Consider the following 24,190-nt stretch of genomic DNA (forward strand, 5'->3'; position numbering starts at 1 on the left):
CCCCCCCCATCCTCCTTCCCCCCCCCATCCTCCTTCCCCCCCCCATCCTCCTTCCCCCCCCCACCTCCTTCCCCCCCCATCCTCCTTCCCCCCCCATCCTCCTTTCCCCCCCCCATCCTCCTTCCCCCCCCCACCTCCATTCCCCCCCCCCATCCTCCTTTCCCCCCCCATCCTCCTTTCCCCCCCCCTCCTCCAATCCCCCCCCACCACCAACCCCCCCCACCCCAACCCCCCCCACCTCCAACCCCCCCCATCCACCAAACCCCCCCCCCATCCACCTTCCCCCCCCACCACCAAACCCCCCCCCACCACCAACCCCCCCCCATCCACCAAACCCCCCCCACCACCCAACCCCCCCCCACCACCAACCCCCCCCACCACCAACCCCCCCCCACCACCAATCCCCCCCCCACCACCAAACCCCCCCCCACCCAACCCCCCCCCCCACCCCAACCCCTTCCCCCCCCCCACCACCAACCCCCCCCCCCCATCCACCAACCCCCCCCCCACCACCAACCCCCCCCCACCACCAACCCCCCCCCACCACCAACCCCCCCCCCCACCACCAACCCCCCCCCCCACACCAACCCCCCCCCCCAACCCCCCCCCCACCACCAACCCCCCCCCCCAACCCCACCCCCCCCCACCACCAACCCCCCCCCCCCCCACCACCAACCCCCCCCCCACCACCAACCCCCCCCCCCCCACCACCAACCCCCCCCCCCCAACCACCAACCCCCCCCCACCACCAACCCCCCCCCCAACCCACCTCCCCCCCCCACACCTCCCCCCCCCCCCCACCACAACCCCCCCCCCCACCACCAACCCCCCCCCCACCACCAACCCCCCCCACCACAACCCCCCCCCCCCACCCCCCAACCCCCCCCCACCACCAACCCCCCCCCCCATCCACCAACCCCCCCCCACCACCAACCCCCCCCCCCATCCACCAACCCCCCCCCCCCACCACCAACCCCCCCCCACCACCAACCCCCCCCCCACCACCAACCCCCCCCCCCACCTCCAACCCCCCCCCCCCACACCAACCCCCCCCCCACCACCAACCCCCCCCCCACCACCATCCCCCCCCCCCCACCTCCAACCCCCCCCCACCACCAACCCCCCCCCCCAACCAACCCCCCCCCCCACCACCAACCCCCCCCACCACCAACCCCCCCCACCACCCCCCCCCCACCACCAACCCCCCCCACCACCAACCCCCCCCCACCACCAACCCCCCCCACCACCAACCCCCCCAACCACCAACCCCCCCCCACCCCAACCCCCCCCCCCCCCACCACCATCCCCCCCCCCCCCACCAACCCCCACCCCAACCCCCCCCCCACCACCACACCCCCCCCCACCACCAACCCCCCCCACCCCAACCCCCCCCCACACCTCCCCCCCCCACCAACCCCCCCCACCCCAACCCCCCCCCCCCCCCACCAACCCCCCCCCCCCCCCCCCCCCACCACCAACCCCCCCCACCCCAACCCCCCCACCCACCAACCCCCCCACCCACCAACCCCCCCACACCAACCCCCCCACCACCAACCCCCCCCCACCACCAACCCCCCCCACCACCAACCCCCCCCCACCCCCAACCCCCCCCCACAACCCCCCCACCCCCAACCCCCCCCCCCCCCCACCACCAACCCCCCCCCCCCCCACCCCCAACCCCCCCCCCCCCCACCCCCCAACCCCCCCCCCCCCCACCCCCAACCCCCCCCCCCCCCCCACCACCAACCCCCCCCCCCACCAACCCCAACCACCCCCCCCACCAACCCCAACCACCCCCCCCCCCACCAACCCCACCCACCCCCCCCCCCACCAACCCCCCCAACCCCCACCAACCCCCCCCACCAACCCCCCCCACCACCCCCCCCCACCCACCCCCCCACCAACCCCCCCACCAACCCCCCCCACCCACCCCCCCCACCCCAACCCCCCCCCCCAACCCCCCCCCACCAACCCCCCCCACCAACCCCCCCCACCAACCCCCCCCCACAACCCCCCCCACCAACCCCCCCCACCAACCCCCCCACCACCCCCCCCCACCCACCCCCCCCCCAACCCCCCCCCACCAACCCCCCCCCACCCACCCCCCCCACCAACCCCCCACCAACCCCCCCACCAACCCCCCCCCCCCCCCCCCCCCACCCACCACCCCCCCCCCCCCCCACCACCCCCCCCCCCCCCCCACCCACCCCCCCCCACCCACCACCCCCCCCCCACCAACCCCCCCCCCACCAACCCCCCACCCCCCCCACCAACCCCCCCACACCCCCCCACCAACCCCCCACACCCCCCACCAACCCCCCCACACCCCCCACCACCCCCCACCCCCCCCCACCAACCCCCCCCCCCCCCACCAACCCCCCCCACCCCCCCCACCACCCCCCACCCCCCCCACCAACCCCCCCACCCCCCCCCACCAACCCCCCCACCCCCCCCCACCAACCCCCCACCCCCCCCACCACCCCCCACCCCCACCACCAACCCCCCCCACCCCACCCCACCAACCCCCCCCCCCCCCACCACCCCCCCACCCCCACCCCCACCCCCCCACCCCCCCCCACCCCCCCCACCCCCCCCACCAACCCCCCCACCCCCCCCACCAACCCCCCCACCCCCCCACCAACCCCCCACCCCCCCCCACCACCCCCCACCCCCCCCCCACCCCTCCCCCCCCCCCCACCCACCTCCCCCACCCCCCCCCACCAACCCCCCCCCCCCCCACCAACCCCCCCCCCCCCCACCAACCCCCCCCCCCCCCACCACCCCCCCCCCCCCACCCTCCCCCCCCCCCCACAACCCCCCCCCCCCCCCACCAACCCCCCCCCCCCCCCACCACCCCCCCCCTCCACCACCCCCCCCCCACCCTCCAACCCCCCCCCACCCTCCTTCCCCCCCCCCCCACCCTCACCCCCCCCCCCCCCCACCCTCCCCCCCCCCCCACCCCACCTTCCCCCCCCCCCCCCCTCCAACCCCCCCCCCACCCACCTTCCCCCCCCCCACCCACCTCCCCCCCCCCCACCCTCCTTCCCCCCCCCCCACCCTCCCCCCCCCCCACCCCCTCCCCCCCCCACCCTCCTTCCCCCCCCACCCCCCCCCCCCCCCCACCCCCCCCCCCCCCACCATCCCCCCCCCCCCCCACCCTCCTTCCCCCCCCCCCCCCCACCAACCCCCCCCCCCCCCACCCTCCATCCCCCCCACCCTCCTACCCACCAACCCCCCCCCACCCCCACCCTCCATCCCCCCACCCCCCCCACCCCACCCCCCACCCACCTTCCACCCCCCACCCCTCACCCTCCTTCCCCCCCACCCCCCACCCTCCTTCCCCCCCCCACCCTCCTTCACCCCCCCACCCTCCTTCCCCCCCCACCCCCCACCCTCCTTCCCCCCCCCCACCCCCCACCCTCCTTCCCCCCCCCCACCCCCCACCCTCCTTCCCCCCCACCCCCCACCCTCCTTCCCCCCCCCCACCCCCCACCCTCCTTCCCCCCCCCCCCCACCCCCCACCCTCCTTCCCCCCCCACCCCCCACCCTCCTTCCCCCCCACCCCCCACCCTCCTTCCCCCCCCCCCCACCCCCCCACCCTCCTTCCCCCCCACCCTCCTTCCCCCCCCCCCCACCCCCCACCCTCCTTCCCCCCCCCCCACCCCCCAGCCTCCTTCCCCCCCCACCCCCCACCCTCCTTCCCCCCCCCCCACCCCCCACCCTCCTTCCCCCCCCCACCCCCCACCCTCCTTCCCCCCCACCCTCCTTCTCCCCCCCTCCCCCACCCTCCTCCCCCACCCTCCTTCCCCCCCTCCCCCCCCTCCTTCCCCCCCTCCCCCACCCTCCTTCCCCTCCCCCCACCCTCCTTCCCCCCCCCACCCTCCTTCCCCCCCCACCCCCTTCCCCCACGCCCACCCTCCACCCCCCCCTCCACCCGCCCACCCTCCTTCTTCCCCTCGACCCCCCCCACCCTCCTCCCCCACCCTCCTTCTTCCCCTCGTCCCCCCCCACCCTCCTTCTTCCCCTCGTCCCCCCCACCCTCCTTCTTCCCCTCGTCCCCCCCACCCTCCTTCTTCCCCTCGTCCCCCCCACCCTCCTTCTTCCCCTCGTCCCCCCCACCCTCCTTCTTCCCCTCGTCCCCCCCACCCTCCTTCTTCCCCTCGTCCCCCCCACCCTCCTTCTTCCCCTCGTCCCCCCCACCCTCCTTCTTCCCCTCGTCCCCCCCACCCTCCTTCTTCCCCTCGTCCCCCCCACCCTCCTTCTTCCCCTCGTCCCCCCCCACCCTCCTTCTTCCCCTCGTCCCCCCCCACCCTCCTCCTTCCCCTCGTCCCCCCCCACCCTCCTCCTTCCCCTCGTCCCCCCCACCCTCCTTCCCCTCGTCCCCCCACCCTCCTTCCCCTCGTCCCCCCCACCCCCCGTCCCCCCCACCCTCCTTCCCCCCGTCCCCCCCACCCTCCTTCCCCCCGTCCCCCCCACCCTCCTTCCCCCCGTCCCCCCCACCCTCCTTCCCCCCGTCCCCCCCACCCTCCTTCCCCCCCGTCCCCCCCACCCTCCTTCCCCCCCGTCCCCCCCACCCTCCTTCCCCCCCCCCCACCCCCCACCCTCCTTCCCCCCCCCCCCCCCACCCCCCACCCTCCTTCCCCCCCCCCCACCCCCCACCCTCCTTCCCCCCCCCCCACCCCCCACCCTCCTTCCCCCCCCCCCACCCCCCACCCTCCTTCCCCCCCCCCCACCCCCCACCCTCCTCCCCCCCCCACCCTCCTTCCCCCCCACCCTCCTTCTCCCCCCCTCCCCCACCCTCCTCCCCCCCCCTCCCCCACCCTCCTTCCCCCCCCTCCCCCACCCTCCTTCCCCCCCCTCCCCCACCCTCCTTCCCCTCCCCCCACCCTCCTTCCCCCCCCCCACCCTCCTTCCCCCCCCACCCCCTTCCCCCCCCACCCCCTTCCCCCACGCCCACCCTCCACCCCCCCTCCACCCCCCCACCCTCCTTCTTCCCCTCCACCCCCCCACCCTCCTCCTTCCCCTCGACCCCCCCCACCCTCCTCCTTCCCCTCGACCCCCCCCACCCTCCTTCTTCCCCTCGACCCCCCCCACCCTCCTTCTTCCCCTCGTCCCCCCCACCCTCCTTCTTCCCCTCGTCCCCCCCACCCTCCTTCTTCCCCTCGTCCCCCCCACCCTCCTTCTTCCCCTCGTCCCCCCCACCCTCCTTCTTCCCCTCGTCCCCCCCACCCTCCTTCTTCCCCTCGTCCCCCCCACCCTCCTTCTTCCCCTCGTCCCCCCCACCCTCCTTCTTCCCCTCGTCCCCCCCACCCTCCTTCTTCCCCTCGTCCCCCCCACCCTCCTTCTTCCCCTCGTCCCCCCCACCCTCCTTCTTCCCCTCGTCCCCCCCCACCCTCCTCCTTCCCCTCGTCCCCCCCCACCCTCCTCCTTCCCCTCGTCCCCCCCCACCCTCCTCCTTCCCCTCGTCCCCCCCCACCCTCCTCCTTCCCCTCGTCCCCCCCCACCCTCCTCCTTCCCCTCGTCCCCCCCACCCTCCTTCCCCTCGTCCCCCCCACCCTCCTTCCCCTCGTCCCCCCACCCTCCTTCCCCTCGTCCCCCCACCCTCCTTCCCCTCGTCCCCCCCACCCTCCTTCCCCCCGTCCCCCCCACCCTCCTTCCCCCCGTCCCCCCCACCCTCCTTCCCCCCGTCCCCCCCACCCTCCTTCCCCCCGTCCCCCCCACCCTCCTTCCCCCCGTCCCCCCCACCCTCCTTCCCCCCGTCCCCCCCACCCTCCTTCCCCCCGTCCCCCCCACCCTCGTCGTCCCCCCCACCCTCGTCCCCCCCCCCACCCTCGTCCCCCCCCCACCCCCCACCCTCCTTCCCCCCCCCCCACCCCCCACCCTCCTTCCCCCCACCCCACCCCCCACCCTCCTTCCCCCCCCCACCCCCCACCCTCCTTCCCCCCCACCCTCCTTCTCCCCCCTCCCCCACCCTCCTCCCCCACCCTCCTTCCCCCCCTCCCCCACCCTCCTTCCCCCCCCTCCCCCACCCTCCTTCCCCCCCCCCCACCCTCCTTCCCCCCCCCCCACCCTCCTTCCCCCCCCACCCTCCTTCCCCCCCCACCCTCCTTCCCCCCCCACCCTCCTTCCCCCCCCACCCTCCTTCTCCCCCCCTCCCCCACCCTCCTTCCCCCCCTCCCCCACCCTCCTTCCCCCCCTCCCCCACCCTCCTTCCCCCCCTCCCCCACCCTCCTTCCCCCCCTCCCCCACCCTCCTTCCCCCCCTCCCCCACCCTCCTTCCCCCCCTCCCCCACCCTCCTTCCCCCCCTCCCCCACCCTCCTTCCCCCCCTCCCCCACCCTCCTTCCCCCCCTCCCCCACCCTCCTTCCCCCCCTCCCCCACCCTCCTTCCCCCCCTCCCCCACCCTCCTTCCCCCCCTCCCCCACCCTCCTTCCCCCCCTCCCCCACCCTCCTTCCCCCCCTCCCCCACCCTCCTTCCCCCCCTCCCCCACCCTCCTTCCCCCCCTCCCCCACCCTCCTTCCCCCCTCCCCCACCCTCCTTCCCCCCACCCCACCCTCCTTCCCCCCCCCCACCCTCCTTCCCCCCCCCCCACCCTCCTTCCCCCCTCCACCCTCCTTCCCACCCCCTTCCCCCCCCCCCCACCCCCACCCTCCACCCCCCCACCCTCCTTCCCCCCCCACCCCCCTCCCTCCTTCCCCCCCCACCCCCCACCCTCCTTCCCCCCCCACCCCCCACCCTCCTTCCCCCCCCACCCTCCTTCCCTCCTTCCCCCCCCATCCCCCACCCTCCTTCCCCCCCCACCCCCCACCCTCCACCCCCCACCCTCCTTCCACCCCCCACCCCTCACCCTCCTTCCCCCCCCACCCCCCACCCTCCTTCCCCCCCCATCCTCCTTCTCCCCCCCACCCTCCTTCCCCCCCCACCCCCCACCCTCCTTCCCCCCCCCCACCCCCCACCCTCCTTCCCCCCCACCCCCCACCCTCCTTCCCCCCCCCCACCCCCCACCCTCCTTCCCCCCCCCCCACCCCCCACCCTCCTTCCCCCCCCCCCCACCCCCCACCCTCCTTCCCCCCCCCCCACCCCCCACCCTCCTTCCCCCCCCACCCCCCACCCTCCTTCCCCCCCCCCACCCCCCAGCCTCCTTCCCCCCCCACCCCCCACCCTCCTTCCCCCCCCCCCACCCCCCACCCTCCTTCCCCCCCCCCACCCCCCACCCTCCTTCCCCCCACCCTCCTTCTCCCCCCCTCCCCCACCCTCCTTCCCCCCCTCCCCCACCCTCCTCCCCCACCCTCCTTCCCCCCCTCCCCCACCCTCCTTCCCCTCCCCCCACCCTCCTTCCCCCCCCCACCCTCCTTCCCCCCCCACCCCCTTCCCCCACGCCCACCCTCCACCCCCCCCTCCACCCCCCCACCCTCCTTCTTCCCCTCCACCCCCCCACCCTCCTTCTTCCCCTCGACCCCCCCCACCCTCCTTCTTCCCCTCGACCCCCCCCACCCTCCTTCTTCCCCTCGTCCCCCCCACCCTCCTTCTTCCCCTCGTCCCCCCCACCCTCCTTCTTCCCCTCGTCCCCCCCACCCTCCTTCTTCCCCTCGTCCCCCCCACCCTCCTTCTTCCCCTCGTCCCCCCCACCCTCCTTCTTCCCCTCGTCCCCCCCACCCTCCTTCTTCCCCTCGTCCCCCCCACCCTCCTTCTTCCCCTCTTCCCCCCCCACCCTCCTCCTTCCCCTCGTCCCCCCCCACCCTCCTCCTTCCCCTCGTCCCCCCCACCCTCCTTCCCCTCGTCCCCCCACCCTCCTTCCCCTCGTCCCCCCCACCCCCCGTCCCCCCCACCCTCCTTCCCCCCGTCCCCCCCACCCTCCTTCCCCCCGTCCCCCCCACCCTCCTTCCCCCCGTCCCCCCCACCCTCCTTCCCCCCGTCCCCCCCACCCTCCTTCCCCCCGTCCCCCCCACCCTCCTTCCCCCCGTCCCCCCCACCCTCCTTCCCCCCGTCCCCCCCACCCTCCTTCCCCCCGTCCCCCCCACCCTCCTTCCCCTCGTCCCCCCCCCACCCTCGTCCCCCCCCCACCCTCGTCCCCCCCCCCACCCTCGTCCCCCCCCCCCGTCCCCCCCCCACCCTCGTTCCCCCCCCCACCCTCCTTCCCCCCCCCCCACCCTCCTTCCCCCCCCCCACCCTCCTTCCCCCCCCCCACCCTCCTTCCCACCCCCCCCTCATCCCCCACATTAAAATGTACATAAACGCAGTATTTGCTACACCAATATTAATAGCTGTTCTAAACTCTCATGATCATTCTCACACCTGTTCAATCACTGGACACCATGTGCCCAAACTATTTGTTTTTTGGAGAGGGGAAACTGTCCATGTGAGTAGTTTGTGTGTTTTCTACTAGTGCTATCTTGGGAACAGTTTGAGATTGCCAAAACACAATTCATTCAGAACCCTTGTGTTCATACAAGAGTGGGGGAATAACTAACTATCAGGCAGCAGAGAAGCTATATTTGCTTGCTGTGCGGCCTAGGACATGGCTTAAGTGTTTGTCAAGACTTTTTTGAATGAAGTTAAGGAAACACATCTATACGCAGTGATGTTTGAATCACTTTTGTAAATGGCAGTTGATGCCAGATCAGTTTTAAATTCAGATTTGGTAGATTTTTATTGATCAAAGTTATTGAGCAAGATGGACCAGAGGTGGGTTTTGTGCACTTGGGTCACACATCAGCCCTGGTTTGTTGATTGACACAAGGGGCCGAATGGTCGTCTCCTGTTCCAGTGAAATGTGTCGTAAAATTCAAATGAGGGCCTCAATCTACATAACTGTAAATGCAATTTTTTGAAATGAGTGGTCTTTTAATGTGTTTATTTTTTCCCTCAGAATCTGGGGCAGCGGTCTGTGAATTCTTTCTGAGAGCATCATGTGGAAAGGGTGAGCTATTTCTAGTGTCAATATGCTGTTGTTTTTCCTGTTTTTGCTCATTATAGTGATGTTCTGATCTGTTTATTAAGTAGAGCTCTTACCACTGATGCATTCAGATGCTACTTTTGCTTTTTGACATCATTTTGAATCATGCATGAAGTATTCGTGTTGGGAAGAGAGTTCCTGAAGTCTCCTTCCCAATATCTCCCCTATGTTTGTGCCTCTTGACAATGACAGAGGAAGTAAGAAGCAAGTTGCCTTTCCATGAAGTCAGTTCCTCTGATAACACTTATGTGCTGGTGCCTGGCTAAGTAGTACACGGACAGAAGTCTGAGAACAGCTCAGAAGTCAGTCTTTTCTGTTACATAACTTTTTGGACAAAGAGAGCTAGTGGGATGAGGTGAGGAAGGGAAGAAAATATAGTAGAATTATAGAATTTTACAGTACAGGGGGAAGCCATTGAACCCATTGTGTCTGTACTGGCTCCTGAGAGAGCAAGCCAGCTAGTCCCATTCTCCAGCTCTATTTCCATAGCCCTCTGAATTGATCACTTTCAAATATATATTCCACACTCTTTGAAACCTCCTATGGAATCCGCTCCACTACTCTCCCAGGCAGGGCATTCCAAATCTTAACCACTCTGAAGTTTCTCCGTATCCCATACCTAGCTCTCTCGTTGACAATCTGGAAATTGTGATCCCTAGTTACTGACATACCACCTAGTGGAAACAGAATATTCTTTTCGACCCTGTCAAAACTGTCCATAATTTTGCTCACTTCATTAAGGTTATCTCTGCACCTTCTCTGCTCCAATGAGAATAATCACAATCTCTCTTGTTCTTCCTCATCTAAAATCCCCCATTCCTTGTATTATTCCAGTAAATCTCCTCTGAACTCGCATCAAGGCTTTAATAAGGTGCCCAGAAGTGAACAACGTGTGGCACACTTTCTCAGACTATTTCTTTTTCATGATAATTGAATAAATCTGTTACCACTGAGAGTTAGTGAGTCAGGACCATTGACCTACGCTTGTCAATTCCAATTTAGAGCTTTCTTTATCTCTGTGGTTTCAGGGGTGTGGGGGTCCCAGATATTTCACCAGGGACTGAAAGAAAGTCACACGCTAATTCAATTCAAATTCCTGTCTTTCCAATTAAGGGCTTTCTCTCCTAGCTTATTGCACTACTGGAGTTGGCTATGTGCCCACACAGGGAGAGAGGATTTCTTTCTTTGTATCGAGCGGGTATCATTTGTTTTATCATGTGAAATTTGCTGCTCTTTAAGTGAAACGTAAATCGATTTTTCCTGTGCACCAGAAGTCTACTTATGCAAAATCCCTGTCTATCCACGATGCGTCCTTTCCTCATCAGAAAGCTGTGAAGGGCCCTGGTGAGGAGGAACTGATCTGGTGATTGAATCTGCTTTTGTTGTGTAGGTGGGATGTGCCCTTTTCGTCACATCAGCGGTGAGAAGACAGTGGTGTGCAAACACTGGCTGAGGGGCCTCTGCAAGAAAGGAGATCAGTGTGAATTCTTACACGAGTATGACATGACCAAGATGCCTGAGTGCTATTTCTATTCCAAATTTGGTGAGTGCTCCCTGTTTGTAGTTTCCACACCAACCCAGATGACTGATCACAATTGGGGTTGGGAACGACCAGGCTTTGTATCCCCAGTTATAGCAGAGTGGTTAACCTACTCTTTCCCCTTGCAGAGTGCAGGGGGAAGAGGCACCATTTCCTCTCTGCTAACTCACAATCACTTTAATTCTACCACTACATTCACCTCCCACCAAGGTTCAAAGTATACTGATGTTGTTAATCTTGAAAGGGTGCAGAAAAGATTTACAAAGATGTTGCCAGAGTTGGAGAATTTGAGCTATAGGGAGAGGTTGAATAGGCTGTGGCTACTTTCCCTGGAGCATTGGTGCTGAGGGGTGACCTTATAGTGGTTTATAAAATCATGAGGGGCACAAATAGAATAAATAGCCAAGATTTTTTGCCCAGGGTAGGAGAGTCCCAAACTAGAAGGCAGAGATTTAAGTGAGGGGGAAAAGATTTAAAAGGGACCTAAGGGGCAACCTTTTCATGCAGAGGGTGGTGAGTGTATGGAACGAGCTACCAGAGGAAATGGTGAAGGTGGGTACAACTATGACATTTAAAAGGCATCTGGATGGGTATGTGAATATAAAGCATTTGGAGCGATGTAGGCCAAATGCTGGCAAATGGGACTAGATTAATTTAGGATTTCTGGTCAGCACGGACAAGTTGGACCAAAGGGTCTGTTTCCGTGCTGTACATCTCTATGACTCTACTGAGATAGGACTTTAACAGTACACCACAGTTTTCCTACATAGTAGAGCTGTATATTGTTTTCTATAGTATTTAAGGTTTAAGAATATCATTAGCTGCTTTGTTTCTTTTCAGGCAGTATTGTGGATTTTATTGGGAGCAGGAAATGTACCAAGGTTGGTGAAGAGTTGGAGGGAACTCTCGTTGCTTGAAGTTTCAGCTGACCTTTGAGTTAGAAGATACTGAGAGTTTGCAGCACATGCATTTTGATTTTGTAGGCTTTTTAATTTGAGCCCATCTGCTTCCTCATCAGGAAGGAGTTTACTGTTTGGGCATGTCGCAAATAGTGAAGCTGTTCTTATGCTTTTGACATCATCTGTCCCTTGAAACAGTTCATCTCATTGAAACTGAGCTGGATTTGGTTTAAAATCTAATTTCTTTATACCCTTGAGTTAAGTTTGGGAATAAACTGTCACCAGCCTGAGGTCACTTAGTTCAGATGAAGTATTCAGAAAGGAAATGGATTGGTTCCTGAATTATTTGAAGGTAATGGATTTTGGTACAGCATCAAGACAAAAGGATCCAAGTAAAGCCTGCATATTGAGGGGGAGAAAAGAACCTGTGGGTATTTTGGTTGCTGCTTTCTCCTTGTGGTCTGTGTTTCATTTCTTCCTTTTGTTTCTGTAGGAGAATGTAGTAATAAGGAATGTCCATTTCTACACATTGACCCTGAGTCCAAAATCAAAGACTGCCCCTGGTATGACCGAGGATTTTGTAAACATGGTAAGCAGTGAGCTGTGGAAAAATGGATGAATTAGATGCCTTTGGTTTTCTCTCACATACGACTTTCTTGCGGGATATTGGCAGAGACCTGGCAGCAGGTCACTTTGTACAATCCCAATCTGGGAATGAGTTGTGGCCCATTGGGCACTTGGTCTGGGTTGAACCTGCTGTTGATGCAGGAATATTCACTAGGAGGCACTCAATGGTGATCCAAAATATCGTGATTTTTTAAAAAAAAACTACCTTCTGCCTCCTTAATCAAGGGGCAATTATAGTGGCACAACTCCCACTGTGCCCAAGATTGGCCTTCCAAAACTGCGCTGAGTGAAGTTTTAAAGTTGAGATTTCTGTCAGTGTTGGGTGAGTGCATCTTTATTTTGCTTTTGTTAACTTGTGCGTTGTCCAAATGAGAGAAATTTTGTAAGTGTTCCTCACCAACATGAGTTGTTTTAGAACAGAAGTTTTAAAGTTTAGTAATAATTCTTTAAAGCAGGTGGAGTTGTGTACAGCTAAGATCAGTCAGACCCTTTGTGATTAACTCAATTGAATCGTGTGGTGCCATGGGTATGTGATTGTTATTTGCTGAATTACAACTTTAGTCGATTACTGACCTTGAATCTTGTTTTGTTATAGGTCCCCTGTGCAGGCACCGACACACACGGCGAGTCATCTGTGTTAACTATCTGGTAGGATTCTGTCCCGAAGGCCCCAGCTGTAAATTTATGCAGTAAGTACACAGTGAGATAGGGACCCTGGAATGAGAGCAGGCCATTAGTTCTGCCATTCTCTTGGATCAAATATGATGTCCACCTTGCTTCCATACAATAATGATACCAGAAATCATGTACATGTTCTTCATTAGGTGTGTGTTCAGCCAATGTTAGAGTTGTCATGCAGTATTACACAATGGGTATATAACTTTCTGTGCCACCTACACGCACAGTATTGATTGCATGTTGTGGCCATTCACTACTTAACATTGTAGATGCCTTTTAAGGTTGCCAAATCAATTTGTAAAACCTATATAATTTTATTGAGCAATACTTTCTCTAAGGTTGAGAAGAAATCTGAAGAAAATCTTGAAATGGTAATTAGTTTCAGTGGATGGAAATGGAACGGTTACTTCATCAGAAGAGATACAGAACAAGGCATACTCTTCAAATTTAAGCTGAGCCACAACGGACTGAAATTAGGCAGAATTTTGTCCACGTGAAAGGCATTGGAAATCATATGCACCAAAATACTGAGTGTATTTGGAGTCATTTGAAATTCAAGAGAGACAGCACTGGACTTTTGCTATGTAAGGGTAATAAAGATCTGAGGAAGGGAAATGGACTTGAGGCACAAATTGCCATGATCTAAAATGATTAACAGAGTGCACTTCAGGGTTGAGTAGCTTCTATGTATTTTTAATTAATTGCAGGCAGTGTTTACACTCCAGATCAATGGGTGCCTGAATAAGATGCTTAAGCAGGGCTTTCATTGTTAATGGTGTGCTATGAAGTCAGAGTTCTGTGAGTCACGTATTTTGCTTCAATGAGTGGGCTCAGTAAAGTAGTTCAGGTGAAACTGTTCTACTTGTAAAAGGAGCAAAAACAAGAGTCTGGTTAAACTAGTCCCCAGTTGTCTCTGAGAAGAGATTAACCCTATGGTCCTTGGGGGACTATGGCAACTTTATAAATGGTTTAGTCTTGGATGTAAGAGGATTGATCAGTAAGTTTGCAAATGACCATAAGAGCATAAGACATAGGAGTGGAAGTAAGGCCATTTGGCCCATGAAGTCCACTCTGCCATTTAATCATGGCTAATGGGCATTTGAACTCCTCTTACCCGCACACTTTCCTGTGGCCCTTAATTCCTTGCGATTTCAAGAAATTATCAATCTCTATTTGAAGATATTTAAAGACCCGGCCTCCACTGTGTTCCTGGGCAATGAATTCCACAGGCCCACCACTCTCTGGCTGAAGAATTGTCTCCTCATTTCCGTTCTCTAATTCTAAGGCTGTGCCCATGGGTCCTAGTCTTCCTGCCTAATGGAAACAACTTCCCAGTGTCCATTCTTTCTAAGCCATGCATTATCTTGTAAGTTTCTATTAGATCTCACCTCAACCTTCTAAACTCTAATGAATACAATCCCAGGATCCTCAACTGTTCATCGTATGTTAGATTTACCATTCCAACGATCATCCGTGTGAATCTCCGCTGGACACGCTCCAGTGCCAGTACATCCTTCCTGAGGTGTGAGGTCCTAAATTGGACACAGTATTCTAAATGGGGCCTAACTGGAGCTTTATAAAGTCTCAGAAGCACGTTGCTGCTTTTATATTCCAACTCTATTGAGATAAATGACAACATTATATTCGCTTTCTTAATCACTGACTCAACCTGCAAGTTAACCTTTAGAGAATCCTGGACTAGCACTCCCAGGTCCCTTTGTACTTTGGCTTATGAATTTTCTCACTGTTTAGAAAATAATCCATGCCTGTATTCTTTTTTCCAAAGTGCAAGACCTCACATTTGCTCAAGTTGAAGTTCATCAGCCATATCCTGGACCACTCTCCTAAACTGCCTAAATCTTTCGCAGCCTTCCCACCACCTCAGAACTACCTGTCTGTCCACCTAACTTCATGTCATCATCAAACTTCGCCAGAATGCCTCCAGTCCCTTCATCCAGATTATTAATATATCAATTGAACAACTGCAGCCCCAACACAGAACCCTGCGGGACACCACTTGTACTAGCTGCCATTCCAAAAAAGAACCTTTTATCCCAACTCTCTACCTTCTGTCAGATGGCCACCCTCAATCCTTGCCAGTAATTCACCTCGAACACTATGAGCCCTCACCTTACTCAGCAACCTCCCGTGAGGCACCTTATCAAAGGCCTTTTGGAAGTCTAGATAGATAACATCCACTGGCTTTCCCAGGTCTAACTTACTTGTTAGCTCTTCAAAGAATTCTAACAGGTTTGTCAGGCATGACTTCCCCTTAATAAATCCATGCTAACTTGTTCTAATCCGACCCTGCACTTCCAAGAATTTAGAAATCGCATCCTTAACGATGGATGCTAGAATTTTACCAACAACTGAGGTTAGGTTATTCGGCCTATAGTTTTCCATCTTTTGTCTTGATCCTTTCTTGAACAAGAGGGTCACAACAGAGATTTTCTAATCATCTGGGACTTTCCCTGGTTTCAGTGACTTTTGAAAGATCACAATTAATGCCTCTGCTATTTCCTCAGGCACTTCCCTCAGAATTCTAGAATGTCAGAGATTTATCAATTTTTAGACCTTTTAGCTTTTCTAGCACTTTCTCCTTTGTAATGGCAATCATGTTCAACTCTGCCCCCAACTCTCATTATTTGTTGGGATATTACTCATGTCTTCCACTGTGTAGGCTGCGCAAAGTACTTAAGTTCTTCAGCTATTTCCTTATCTCCCAGCACTAGCCTTCCAGCATCAATTTGGAGCGGCCCCATGTCTACTTTCGCTTCTCGTTTGTTTCTTATGTATTGAAAGAAACTTTTACTGTCATTTCTAATATTATTGGCTCGCCTACCTTCATGTTTGATCCCCTCCTTCTTTATTTCTCTCTTTGTTATCCTCTGTTTGTTTTTGTAGTCTTCCCAATCTTCTGATTTCCGAGTGCTCTTGGCCACTTTATAAGCTGTCTCTTTTTTTTGATACATTTCCTGACTGACTTTGTCAGTCATGGCTGTCTAACCTCCCCCCTTACTTCCCTCCAAGGCCCTAGGGATCCTTCCATATCCGCCACAAATTCACCTGCACCTCCACACACATCATTTATTGCATCCGCTGCACCCGATGTGGCCTCCTCTATATTGGGGAGACAGGCCGCCTACTTGCGGAACGTTTCAGAGAACACCTCTGGGACACCCGGACCAACCAACCCAACCACCCCGTGGCTCAACACTTCAACTCCCCCTCCCACTCCACCAAGGACATGCAGGTCCTTGGACTCCTCCATCGCCAGACCATGGCAACATGACGGTTGGAGGAAGAACGCCTCATCTTCCGCCTAGGAACCCTCCAACCACAAGGGATGAACTCAGATTTCTCCAGTTTCTTCATTTCCCCTCCCCCCACCTTGTCTGAGTCAAATCCCTCGAACTCAGCACTGCCTTCCTAACCTGCAATCTTCTTCCTGACCTTTCCGCCCCCACCCCCACTCCGGCCTATCACCCTCACCTTGACCTCCTTCCACCTATCGCATTTCCAACGCCCCTCCCCCAAGTCCCTCCTCCCTACCTTTTATCTTAGCCTGCTGGACACACTTTCCTCATTCCTGAAGAAAGGCTCATGCCCGAAATGTCAATTCTCCCCCTTGGATGCTGCCTGACCTGCTGTGCTTTTCCAGCAACACATTTTCAGCTCGTGTCTAATCCACCCCGCTAGAGAATCTTTCTTTTCTTTGGGATGAACCTTTGCACTGTCCTCAATTACACCCAGAAATTCCTGCCATTATTGCTGTAATGTCTTTCCCATGAGGCTCTGCTTCCAGTCAATTTTCGTCAGTTCCTCTCTCATGCCCTTGTAATTACCTTTACTTAACTGGAACACCATTACATCCAATTTTGCCTTCTCCCTTTCAAACTGCAGTCTGAACTCTACCATATTATGATTGCTGCCTCCTTACTTTAAGATCTTTCATAAAGTCTGGCTCATTACATAGCGCTGAGTCCAGAATATCCTGCTCCCTTGTGGGCTCCATCACAGGCTGTTCCAAAAAGCCATCCTGTAAGCATTCCATGAATTCCCTTTCTTTGCATCCACCGGCAACATTATTCACCCAGTGTATTTCCATATTGAAGTCCCCGTGATCACCGTGACCTTGCCTTTCTGACTTGCCCTACCTATTTTCCAGTACATCTTACGCCCCTGGTCCTGACCACTGTTCGGAGGTCTGTACATAACTCCCATTTTGATTGTTTACCTTTGTGGTTCCTCAACTCCACCCACACAGACTCCACATCATCCGACGGTATGTCATTCAGTGCCATAGATTTAATTTCATTCTTAACTAAAAGGGAACCCTGCCTCATCTGCCCACCTCCCTGTCTTTTCGATAAGTTTTAAATCCTTGGATGTTTAACTGTCCTGAACCCTCTGCAACCACATTTCTGTGATGCCTACCATAACATAATCATTCACGATGATTTGGGCCGTTAATTTATCTACTTTGTTACGAATACTATAAGCATTCAGGTGAAGCTCCTTATTAATTTTCTTATCCTCGTGACTTCCAACATCTCTAGTATTACGTCTTAAGTTATCCTTCCTTTTTGTTTCATTCCTAGTCTGTGTTGAACTCAAACCTTGTACACGTTAACCTGCTGCTTATCTTTCTACTTGATTCCATACTCTGTCGCTTTCCCTTTCCCTACCCCCACTCACAAGTTTAAAGTCCTAGTGACCACCCTATTTATCCTTTTCACTAGAACACTGGTTCCAGATAGGTCCAGGTGGAGACCGTCCCATCGGTAGATTCCTCCCCCCCCCCCCCCCCCCCCCATTCCAAAACTGATGCTAATGTCCCATGAATCCCTCTTTTCCACATCAATCTCTTAGCTATCTGTTTACTTCCCTAATTTTCTTATCCCTATGCCAATTGGCATGTGGCTGGAGCAGTAATCCAGAGATTAGGACCCTCGAGCACCTGTTCTTCCATTTCCTTCCTAATGCTTGATAATCCCCAAACAGGTCCTCCTTCCTAGCCTTGCCTATGTTGTTAGTGCCACCATGGACCACAACATCTGGATCTTCTCCCTCCCACTCCAATATCCTTTCAAGCTGGTCAGAGATGCCCTGCACCCTGGCACCAGGCAAGCAACACACCATGCAGGACTCCATATCCAGCTTGCAAAGGATACTATCTGTCCCCATAATTATAAAATGATATGAAAATTGGTGGAGTGATAAATTGTGAGGAAGATTAGTTTAGATATTGCAGGAGGATCTTGGTGGGCTGATGAGTGGCAAATGGAATTTAATCCAGTAAGTGCGAGATGATGCACTTGGACAGGACAAAGAAGGTAAGGGAATAAATGACAAATGGTAGGATCCTGAGAAGTATCAAGGGTCAGAGGAACCTTGGTGTGCTTGTTTCACCAGTTCCTTCAGATAGCTGGCAGGTAGGTAAAGTGATTATATGATTCTTTTATTAGCCGAGGCACAAGAGTTTAAGAGACGGGAGCTTGTGCTGGAACTGTATAAAATGTTGGTTAGATAGCTAGAATATTGTGTGCAGTCCTAGAGTCTACGTTTATAGGAATGATGTAATAACTGTGAAGGGTGTAGAGGAGATTTACCAGGATGTTCCCTGGGCTGGAGACTTTCAGTTCTGATGAGAGATTGGGAGGTTGGGGTTGTCTTCCTTGAAGCAAAAGAGATTGAGAGAACTACATGATCGAGATGTACAAAAATTGAGGGGAGAGTGTAGACAAGAAGGAACTTTTTTTTATTGGTGGAGGAATCAATGACTGGTGCATAGATATATCTGAGGCACACAAGACTATGGGGCAAGCACTGGGAAATGGCATTAGAATAGTTAGGTAGTTGTTTTTGACCAACACAGACTGAATGGGCCGTGTGGCTTCTTTTCTATTTGCAGACTCTGTGTCAGGACATGGATATAAATTGATTTTCAGAGGAAGCAAGAAGGGATAAGGAAATCTTTTTCACTCAGTGATTAGATAGTATATGAAATGCACTGTTGAAACTGTGGTGGAGGTAGGTTCAGTTGAGACATTCAAGAGGCTATTAGATGATTATTTGGATCTAAACAAAGTGCAAGGGAATGGGGCAAAAGCAAGAGATTGGCACGAGGTAATGATGCCCGATTTGAGAAGTCAGTGCAGGTGCCATTGAACCTCTGTGTCCTTCATATGTTAAACCGAAATGGAAGAAGCCATAAACCTTTTATTCGGATTTTATGCTTTGATTTAATTACTGATATGTCTGCTGACACTAGTGATCCTATTGCGAATGTCAACTGTACATCCTCACCTCTGATTTTCTCAGATTGCGAACGTGCAAAACAGAAAGCTGACTTTTAAAGATAATTCTACTTTGTTTAACTCTTTTTTTCCTATTCAGCAATATACTCTTTCATTCTGTTCTTTTCATTTATAAGTATTTGTAAGGTCTTAATAATTTTTTATTTAAATATATTTGAAAGATTTCACTTCTAGAATCATACAGCACATAAAGAGTCTGCAGTGACAAAGTTAAACTAGTCCCACTGTCCAGCCCAATGTTCTGATATATCAAGTGCTTATCGAAACACTTCTTAAAGGTTAGAGTTTCCTACCTCAACTATTCTCCCAGGCAGTGCATTCCACACTCCCATCACCCTCTAGTGCATATGCCCTGGGTGTCAGTAAGCACTGACCTTAATTAAAGTACTTCACAGGATCTCAATGTTGGCCTTTTTCATTGCTTGCCTTCCATGCAGGTGGCTCTCGGGATTTGTTGAGAATGACACTGCTTTTATTTTCTCCCTATCAGTCCTCGTTTTGAGCTGCCAATGGGTACTGGTGTTGACCAACCACCGTTGCAGCAACAGCAACAGATACTTCAAAAGGTGAGCCTCAGCTATGGTCCATTCCTTTACAAGATTATTTATTTGCTACGCTACTCTCTCTTCCATTCATTAATTGCTGGGATATCTTATGAATCTGGAAGAATCTGTCCTCAGCCTTTGCAGAGTGATATTTATTCAGGCGATTGAATTATGTTGCGTTGCTTTATTTTCCCTTCCTGGGTATTAAAGATGTATGCCAACTCCACCAAAATTCTTTCGGCTCCCACTCTCCATCTATAGTATGTCCTTGGGGTCAACTGTGTTACCACTGCATCTTAACAGGACAGTATCTAGATATATGGTGTTGAACTAAATCATACAGAGCAAAAGACACCAAATGATCTTTGTACTTCACTATTTTAGAGGGCCCAGTAAGTATTATACTGGTTTCATTAACCATTGGCCAGAATGAGTTATTGAACCTGCTAAAACAACAAAAGTTTAAACAGTATTGGGTTGAGCAAGGCTAGAATAAAGCTGGACAATAGATAGATATTTTCTTATCAGCCTGTTCAGAGATGTAATTACAACATCTTATTATGATTTCTGGACCAGATGGGACCTAATTCCAGATCGCCTGGTCCTGGACAATTGCTCAGGTAGCCTGCCTATTCTGTTAGAGCTAAGAGGTGAAGAATGGATGGTTGTGTGGTATTACCAGCACCTACAGATCATTCTGCAGCAAATTTAATTCTTGTGTTGCTGATAATCGCAGAGAAGGAAGAAATTCATGAATGACTGAATTGTCTATAGTATGATTTAAAAATCATTAAAGAGGAGGTTAGAAATTTCAACCTGACTGTAACGATAGCACTCTTGTCTTAAATGTCATGGGTTCAGGCTATAATCTGGAGATACACCAGTATGACTGAGAATTAAGTTTGTGTAGTTTGATTTTTTAAATTTAGCATGGTAAAAATATTAAAAAATTACCAAGTTACATATCAGCTCATGACGCATAGTTTAGGCAATCCTGTGCCAATATGTTTTTTTTCTCTCTTTACAGCAGAGTCTTACTCCGTTTCTTCAGCGGTCATCCTCACTGGTACAGATTCCTAGCACCAACATAATTGTAGGGCAGCAGAAGTCAAACACGCAATCAAGTGGATCAGTGCAACAATCTCAATTTCAGACATTGTCGAATCGAGGCCCTAGACCATTAGAGCAAGTCACGTGTTATAAGGTGAATGCCAGCTACTTGATGGTTCTTTGTCATTGAGAAATAATTTTAGAAGTGAAGATGATTCAGTTACTCATGGGTGTATTGCTGAAAGCAAAGCTTCATGTCTTGCACTCATCAGGACGTTTTGCAAGAATGCAAATTCAAGGGAGAGCCAGCATTATGAGAGGAGAATGTTGATTGATTATTTTTAGGTGGGGGCACAGTGGCTGAGGGGTTAGCACTGCTTCCTCACAGCGCCAGGGACTTGGGTTCAATTCCAGCTTTGGGCGACTGTTTGCATCTTCACCCCGTGTCTGTGTGGGTTTCCTCTGGGTGATCTGATTTCCTCCCACAGTCCAAAGATGTGTAGGTTAGGTGGATTGGCCATGCTAAATTGCCTGTGGTGTCCAGGTATGTGTTGGTTAGGTGGGTTAGCCATGGGAAATGCAGGATTACAGGGTGGGGGTGGGTCTGGGTGGGATGTTCTTCAGAGAATCGGTATGGACTTTTGGACTGAATCGCCTGTTTCCACACTGAAGGGATTCTATGAATAAACTCTGGTAGAGACAATGTTAAGGAGAATGCACCTAATGAAGCAATCATACCCTCTGTTTTTAATGACTAGCATTTATCACCCGTTGTCAATTGTTCTGGAACATAATGCGAACCCTTCTTTGGGTCAGAGTCATATACCATGGAAACAGACCCTTCGATTCAGCTAGTCCGTGCGACCATGTTCCCAACTAAACAAATCCAGTTACGTTTGGCCCTCAGTCCAGTTGGTATAGGTATGCCCACATTGCTGTTGGGCCATAAGTTCCATGTTTTTGATCCGATGTTTTTGATCCGATTACACTGACGGAACTGTATAAATCAGGGTGGACTCTGGCTTGGAGCAGAACTTGCAGGTGTTGGTGTTCCCATTCATCTGCTGCCTTTATCTGTCAAGTTGCTGCATGCATTTGTACAAAGTACATTTTACTCCCCGTTGTGGAGTGAGTGAATGTTTAAGATGATGGATGGGTTGTGTTAAAGCCAGCTGCTTTGACTTGAGTTATGAGTGTCATTCACTCTGGTACTTTATTCCAGACTATTGGGACAATTAAGTTTGAAAAGTCATTAGTGATAATTTACTTGGAAATAATCTATGAAGTACAAGTCTGGTATATTGAATATAACCAACAAGAGATAGGAACAGAAGTTAACCACATGGCACTGATATTTTATTCACTTGCAGAAGATAGGTGTTGCTGGTTGGCCACCATTTATTGCTTGTCCCTAGTTGCCCTTGAGAAAGTAGTGGTGAGCTGCTGCCTTGAACCTAAAGGTCATTTCCAGTGCCCAGATAGATACCTGCTGATCCATTCAGCTTCACTTCTACATTGAGATTTTATAGCGATTGATACAACTCAGTGGCTTGCTAGACCATTTCAGAGGGCATTTGGTCACATCGACGTTGTAATTGCCATTGTTTGGAATATTTTGACCCCATATGATTTGGTAGTGATGGGTTCTTACTTCACCTATTATATATAGTCTAGTACACTTATTATCAACATTCAAATGCGTTTACTTCATTTAAAATATATTTCAGCATTATATCTGGTATATCTTATGAAAGGAAAAATCATTTGATCGCATATTGGTCCTTGGATCAGTGCAAAATGAACTGTATTGTCCTAGTTAATGCTTCTTTATTAATTACAAGAAACAGAATGGAGTGTGAATTTTCTCATTGTGCTTCTGTCAGAATCTAACACCTAATAATGATGACCTACGTGTGCTGCTATTATTGTATTCTATAACTGACTTTGTAGTCTGCCGATTTCTGATATTGAAATAAATTGTTTTTTTTCCAGTGTGGTGAGAAAGGACATTATGCCAATCGATGTACCAAAGGACACTTGGCATTTCTTAGCGGTCAGTAGCAGAGTAATTGGTGAACAACACATTGGAAAATTCTCCAGTTCTATTGATGCCCTGATTGGAATGTACATTATTCTTGGATGGGGTTGGGAGTTGGAAAACTTAATTTATCTTTTTTTCTCCTCACCTCCCGAGCCCCTTTATGCACATTGTGACACTTGTTACTGAAATATGTGCGCTGTTTTAAAGTTTGGTGTCAGGAAGCACTACACCATGAAGAAAAGCTACTTTGAATAGCTTCTACTTGTACTGTTTCCAGCCATAGCCTTTAATATCCTTCAGCTCCGACTTTTTCAGTGAAAGTAAGTACAGAGTTGACAGTGGATTTAATTGGTAAGAAACTGAGGGAGAGAACAATGCAGATTGCTAGATTGTGATCTTTATATCTCAATTTGCGAATTACTTTTTTTTGTTTCTCCAATTGTGAGGGCAGTTTTGAGTCATGTATTGAGCTGAAGCTGTTTGTAATGTTTTTAGAGGCCTTTTCAGACATACCTCTCAATTCTGGTAGCATCCACTCAAAGCATTGAGCAGATCTGCTGTTCTCTGTAGAGAACCATAAGTTTGGTTGGTCTCAGTGTCTTAATACAAGCCTGATCCTTTTCTCTAGCGGAGCTGTTATTGAGATGCTCTGAATTTAGACATTTGAGATTTATGTATATAAAAGTGGTAGGGAAAGGAGCTGAGAACATCCTTAGTCATATTTCAATGAATGGATTTGCACCAGGCACAGGAATAGTGTCCTGATACATTGTGCCACTCAACCTCACATTGATGTGAAAGCCAACAGAAAATCCTGGCTAGATATCAAACTTGGAAACAAATATGTCTGTTGGATTAGCAAAATAATGAATGATGAGGGTTACTTTAGGTCATGTAGAATTACTTGCTAGGATTTCTTATTGATTTGCCCTGTGCGTTATCACATTTTATAGGAAAGAAGCTTTTAGCTTTGTGGCAGAAGAAAAATGCAATAAAAGTTGCAGAAATTCTACTCTTGAAACCTAAATTACCTTATGATTGTCAAGTGTTCATTTTTATCCAATTTAATAAATATTTTTTAACAAAAATCTGCCTTGTTTTGTGTCCTTATTTAATCTCATTCCCAGTATGTTCATAGTATTACCTTCTATTTCTCAATTCTTGAAATGGATTGCTTCAAAGATTTTGTTTAAGGTTCTTGTATTTTTTTTTAATTGAGTGATGCTCCTCAAAGCAACGTGAGGCCTCAATTAAGATGATTGGGAAAATGTGGGTCAAAGTTTTCTTCATAATGCAGAAATTCAGATGAAGGCACAATGAGCCACCAAGTAACATGTTGACAATGTTGAAAATATGCACGTTAACTCTTCCATATGGTGACAGGTAACATGTTTACTCGATTGATTCCAGTGTGTGTTGGATAAGAAAGGAATGTAACAGAAAAGCTGATGTGGACATTTCTTTTTAAAAAGAAGTACTCATACACAGCACTTGGATTATTTTGTTCCTTTTTACAAGACATTGGTTAGGCCA

General features: G+C 53.7%; 1 protein-coding gene across 2 annotated transcripts in view; it reads left to right on the forward strand.

Moving 5' to 3' along the window:
• The window catches only part of cpsf4 (cleavage and polyadenylation specific factor 4), a 38,078-nt gene extending 14,333 nt beyond the window's left edge, over window positions 1-23,745 (forward strand). Inside the window, exons 2-8 of one of the 2 annotated variants that reach the window (XM_043711287.2) lie at window positions 8,871-8,921; window positions 10,348-10,500; window positions 11,890-11,985; window positions 12,619-12,712; window positions 19,512-19,587; window positions 20,594-20,770; window positions 22,609-23,745. In XM_043711287.2, the coding sequence (XP_043567222.1) occupies window positions 8,871-8,921; window positions 10,348-10,500; window positions 11,890-11,985; window positions 12,619-12,712; window positions 19,512-19,587; window positions 20,594-20,770; window positions 22,609-22,677 (716 nt within the window). In that variant the 3' untranslated portion in view covers window positions 22,678-23,745. The remainder of the gene's footprint in view (window positions 1-8,870; window positions 8,922-10,347; window positions 10,501-11,889; window positions 11,986-12,618; window positions 12,713-19,511; window positions 19,588-20,593; window positions 20,771-22,608) is intronic. The other variant, XM_043711290.2, reaches the window with a different exon arrangement.
• The last annotated feature ends 445 nt before the right edge of the window (window positions 23,746-24,190 follow it).

This window comes from Chiloscyllium plagiosum, unplaced genomic scaffold, assembly GCF_037043375.1.
Source record: "Chiloscyllium plagiosum isolate Xiang-an unplaced genomic scaffold, Cpla_swu_hap1 HiC_scaffold_20, whole genome shotgun sequence".
In the NCBI taxonomy this organism is placed as follows: Eukaryota; Metazoa; Chordata; class Chondrichthyes; order Orectolobiformes; family Hemiscylliidae; genus Chiloscyllium; species Chiloscyllium plagiosum.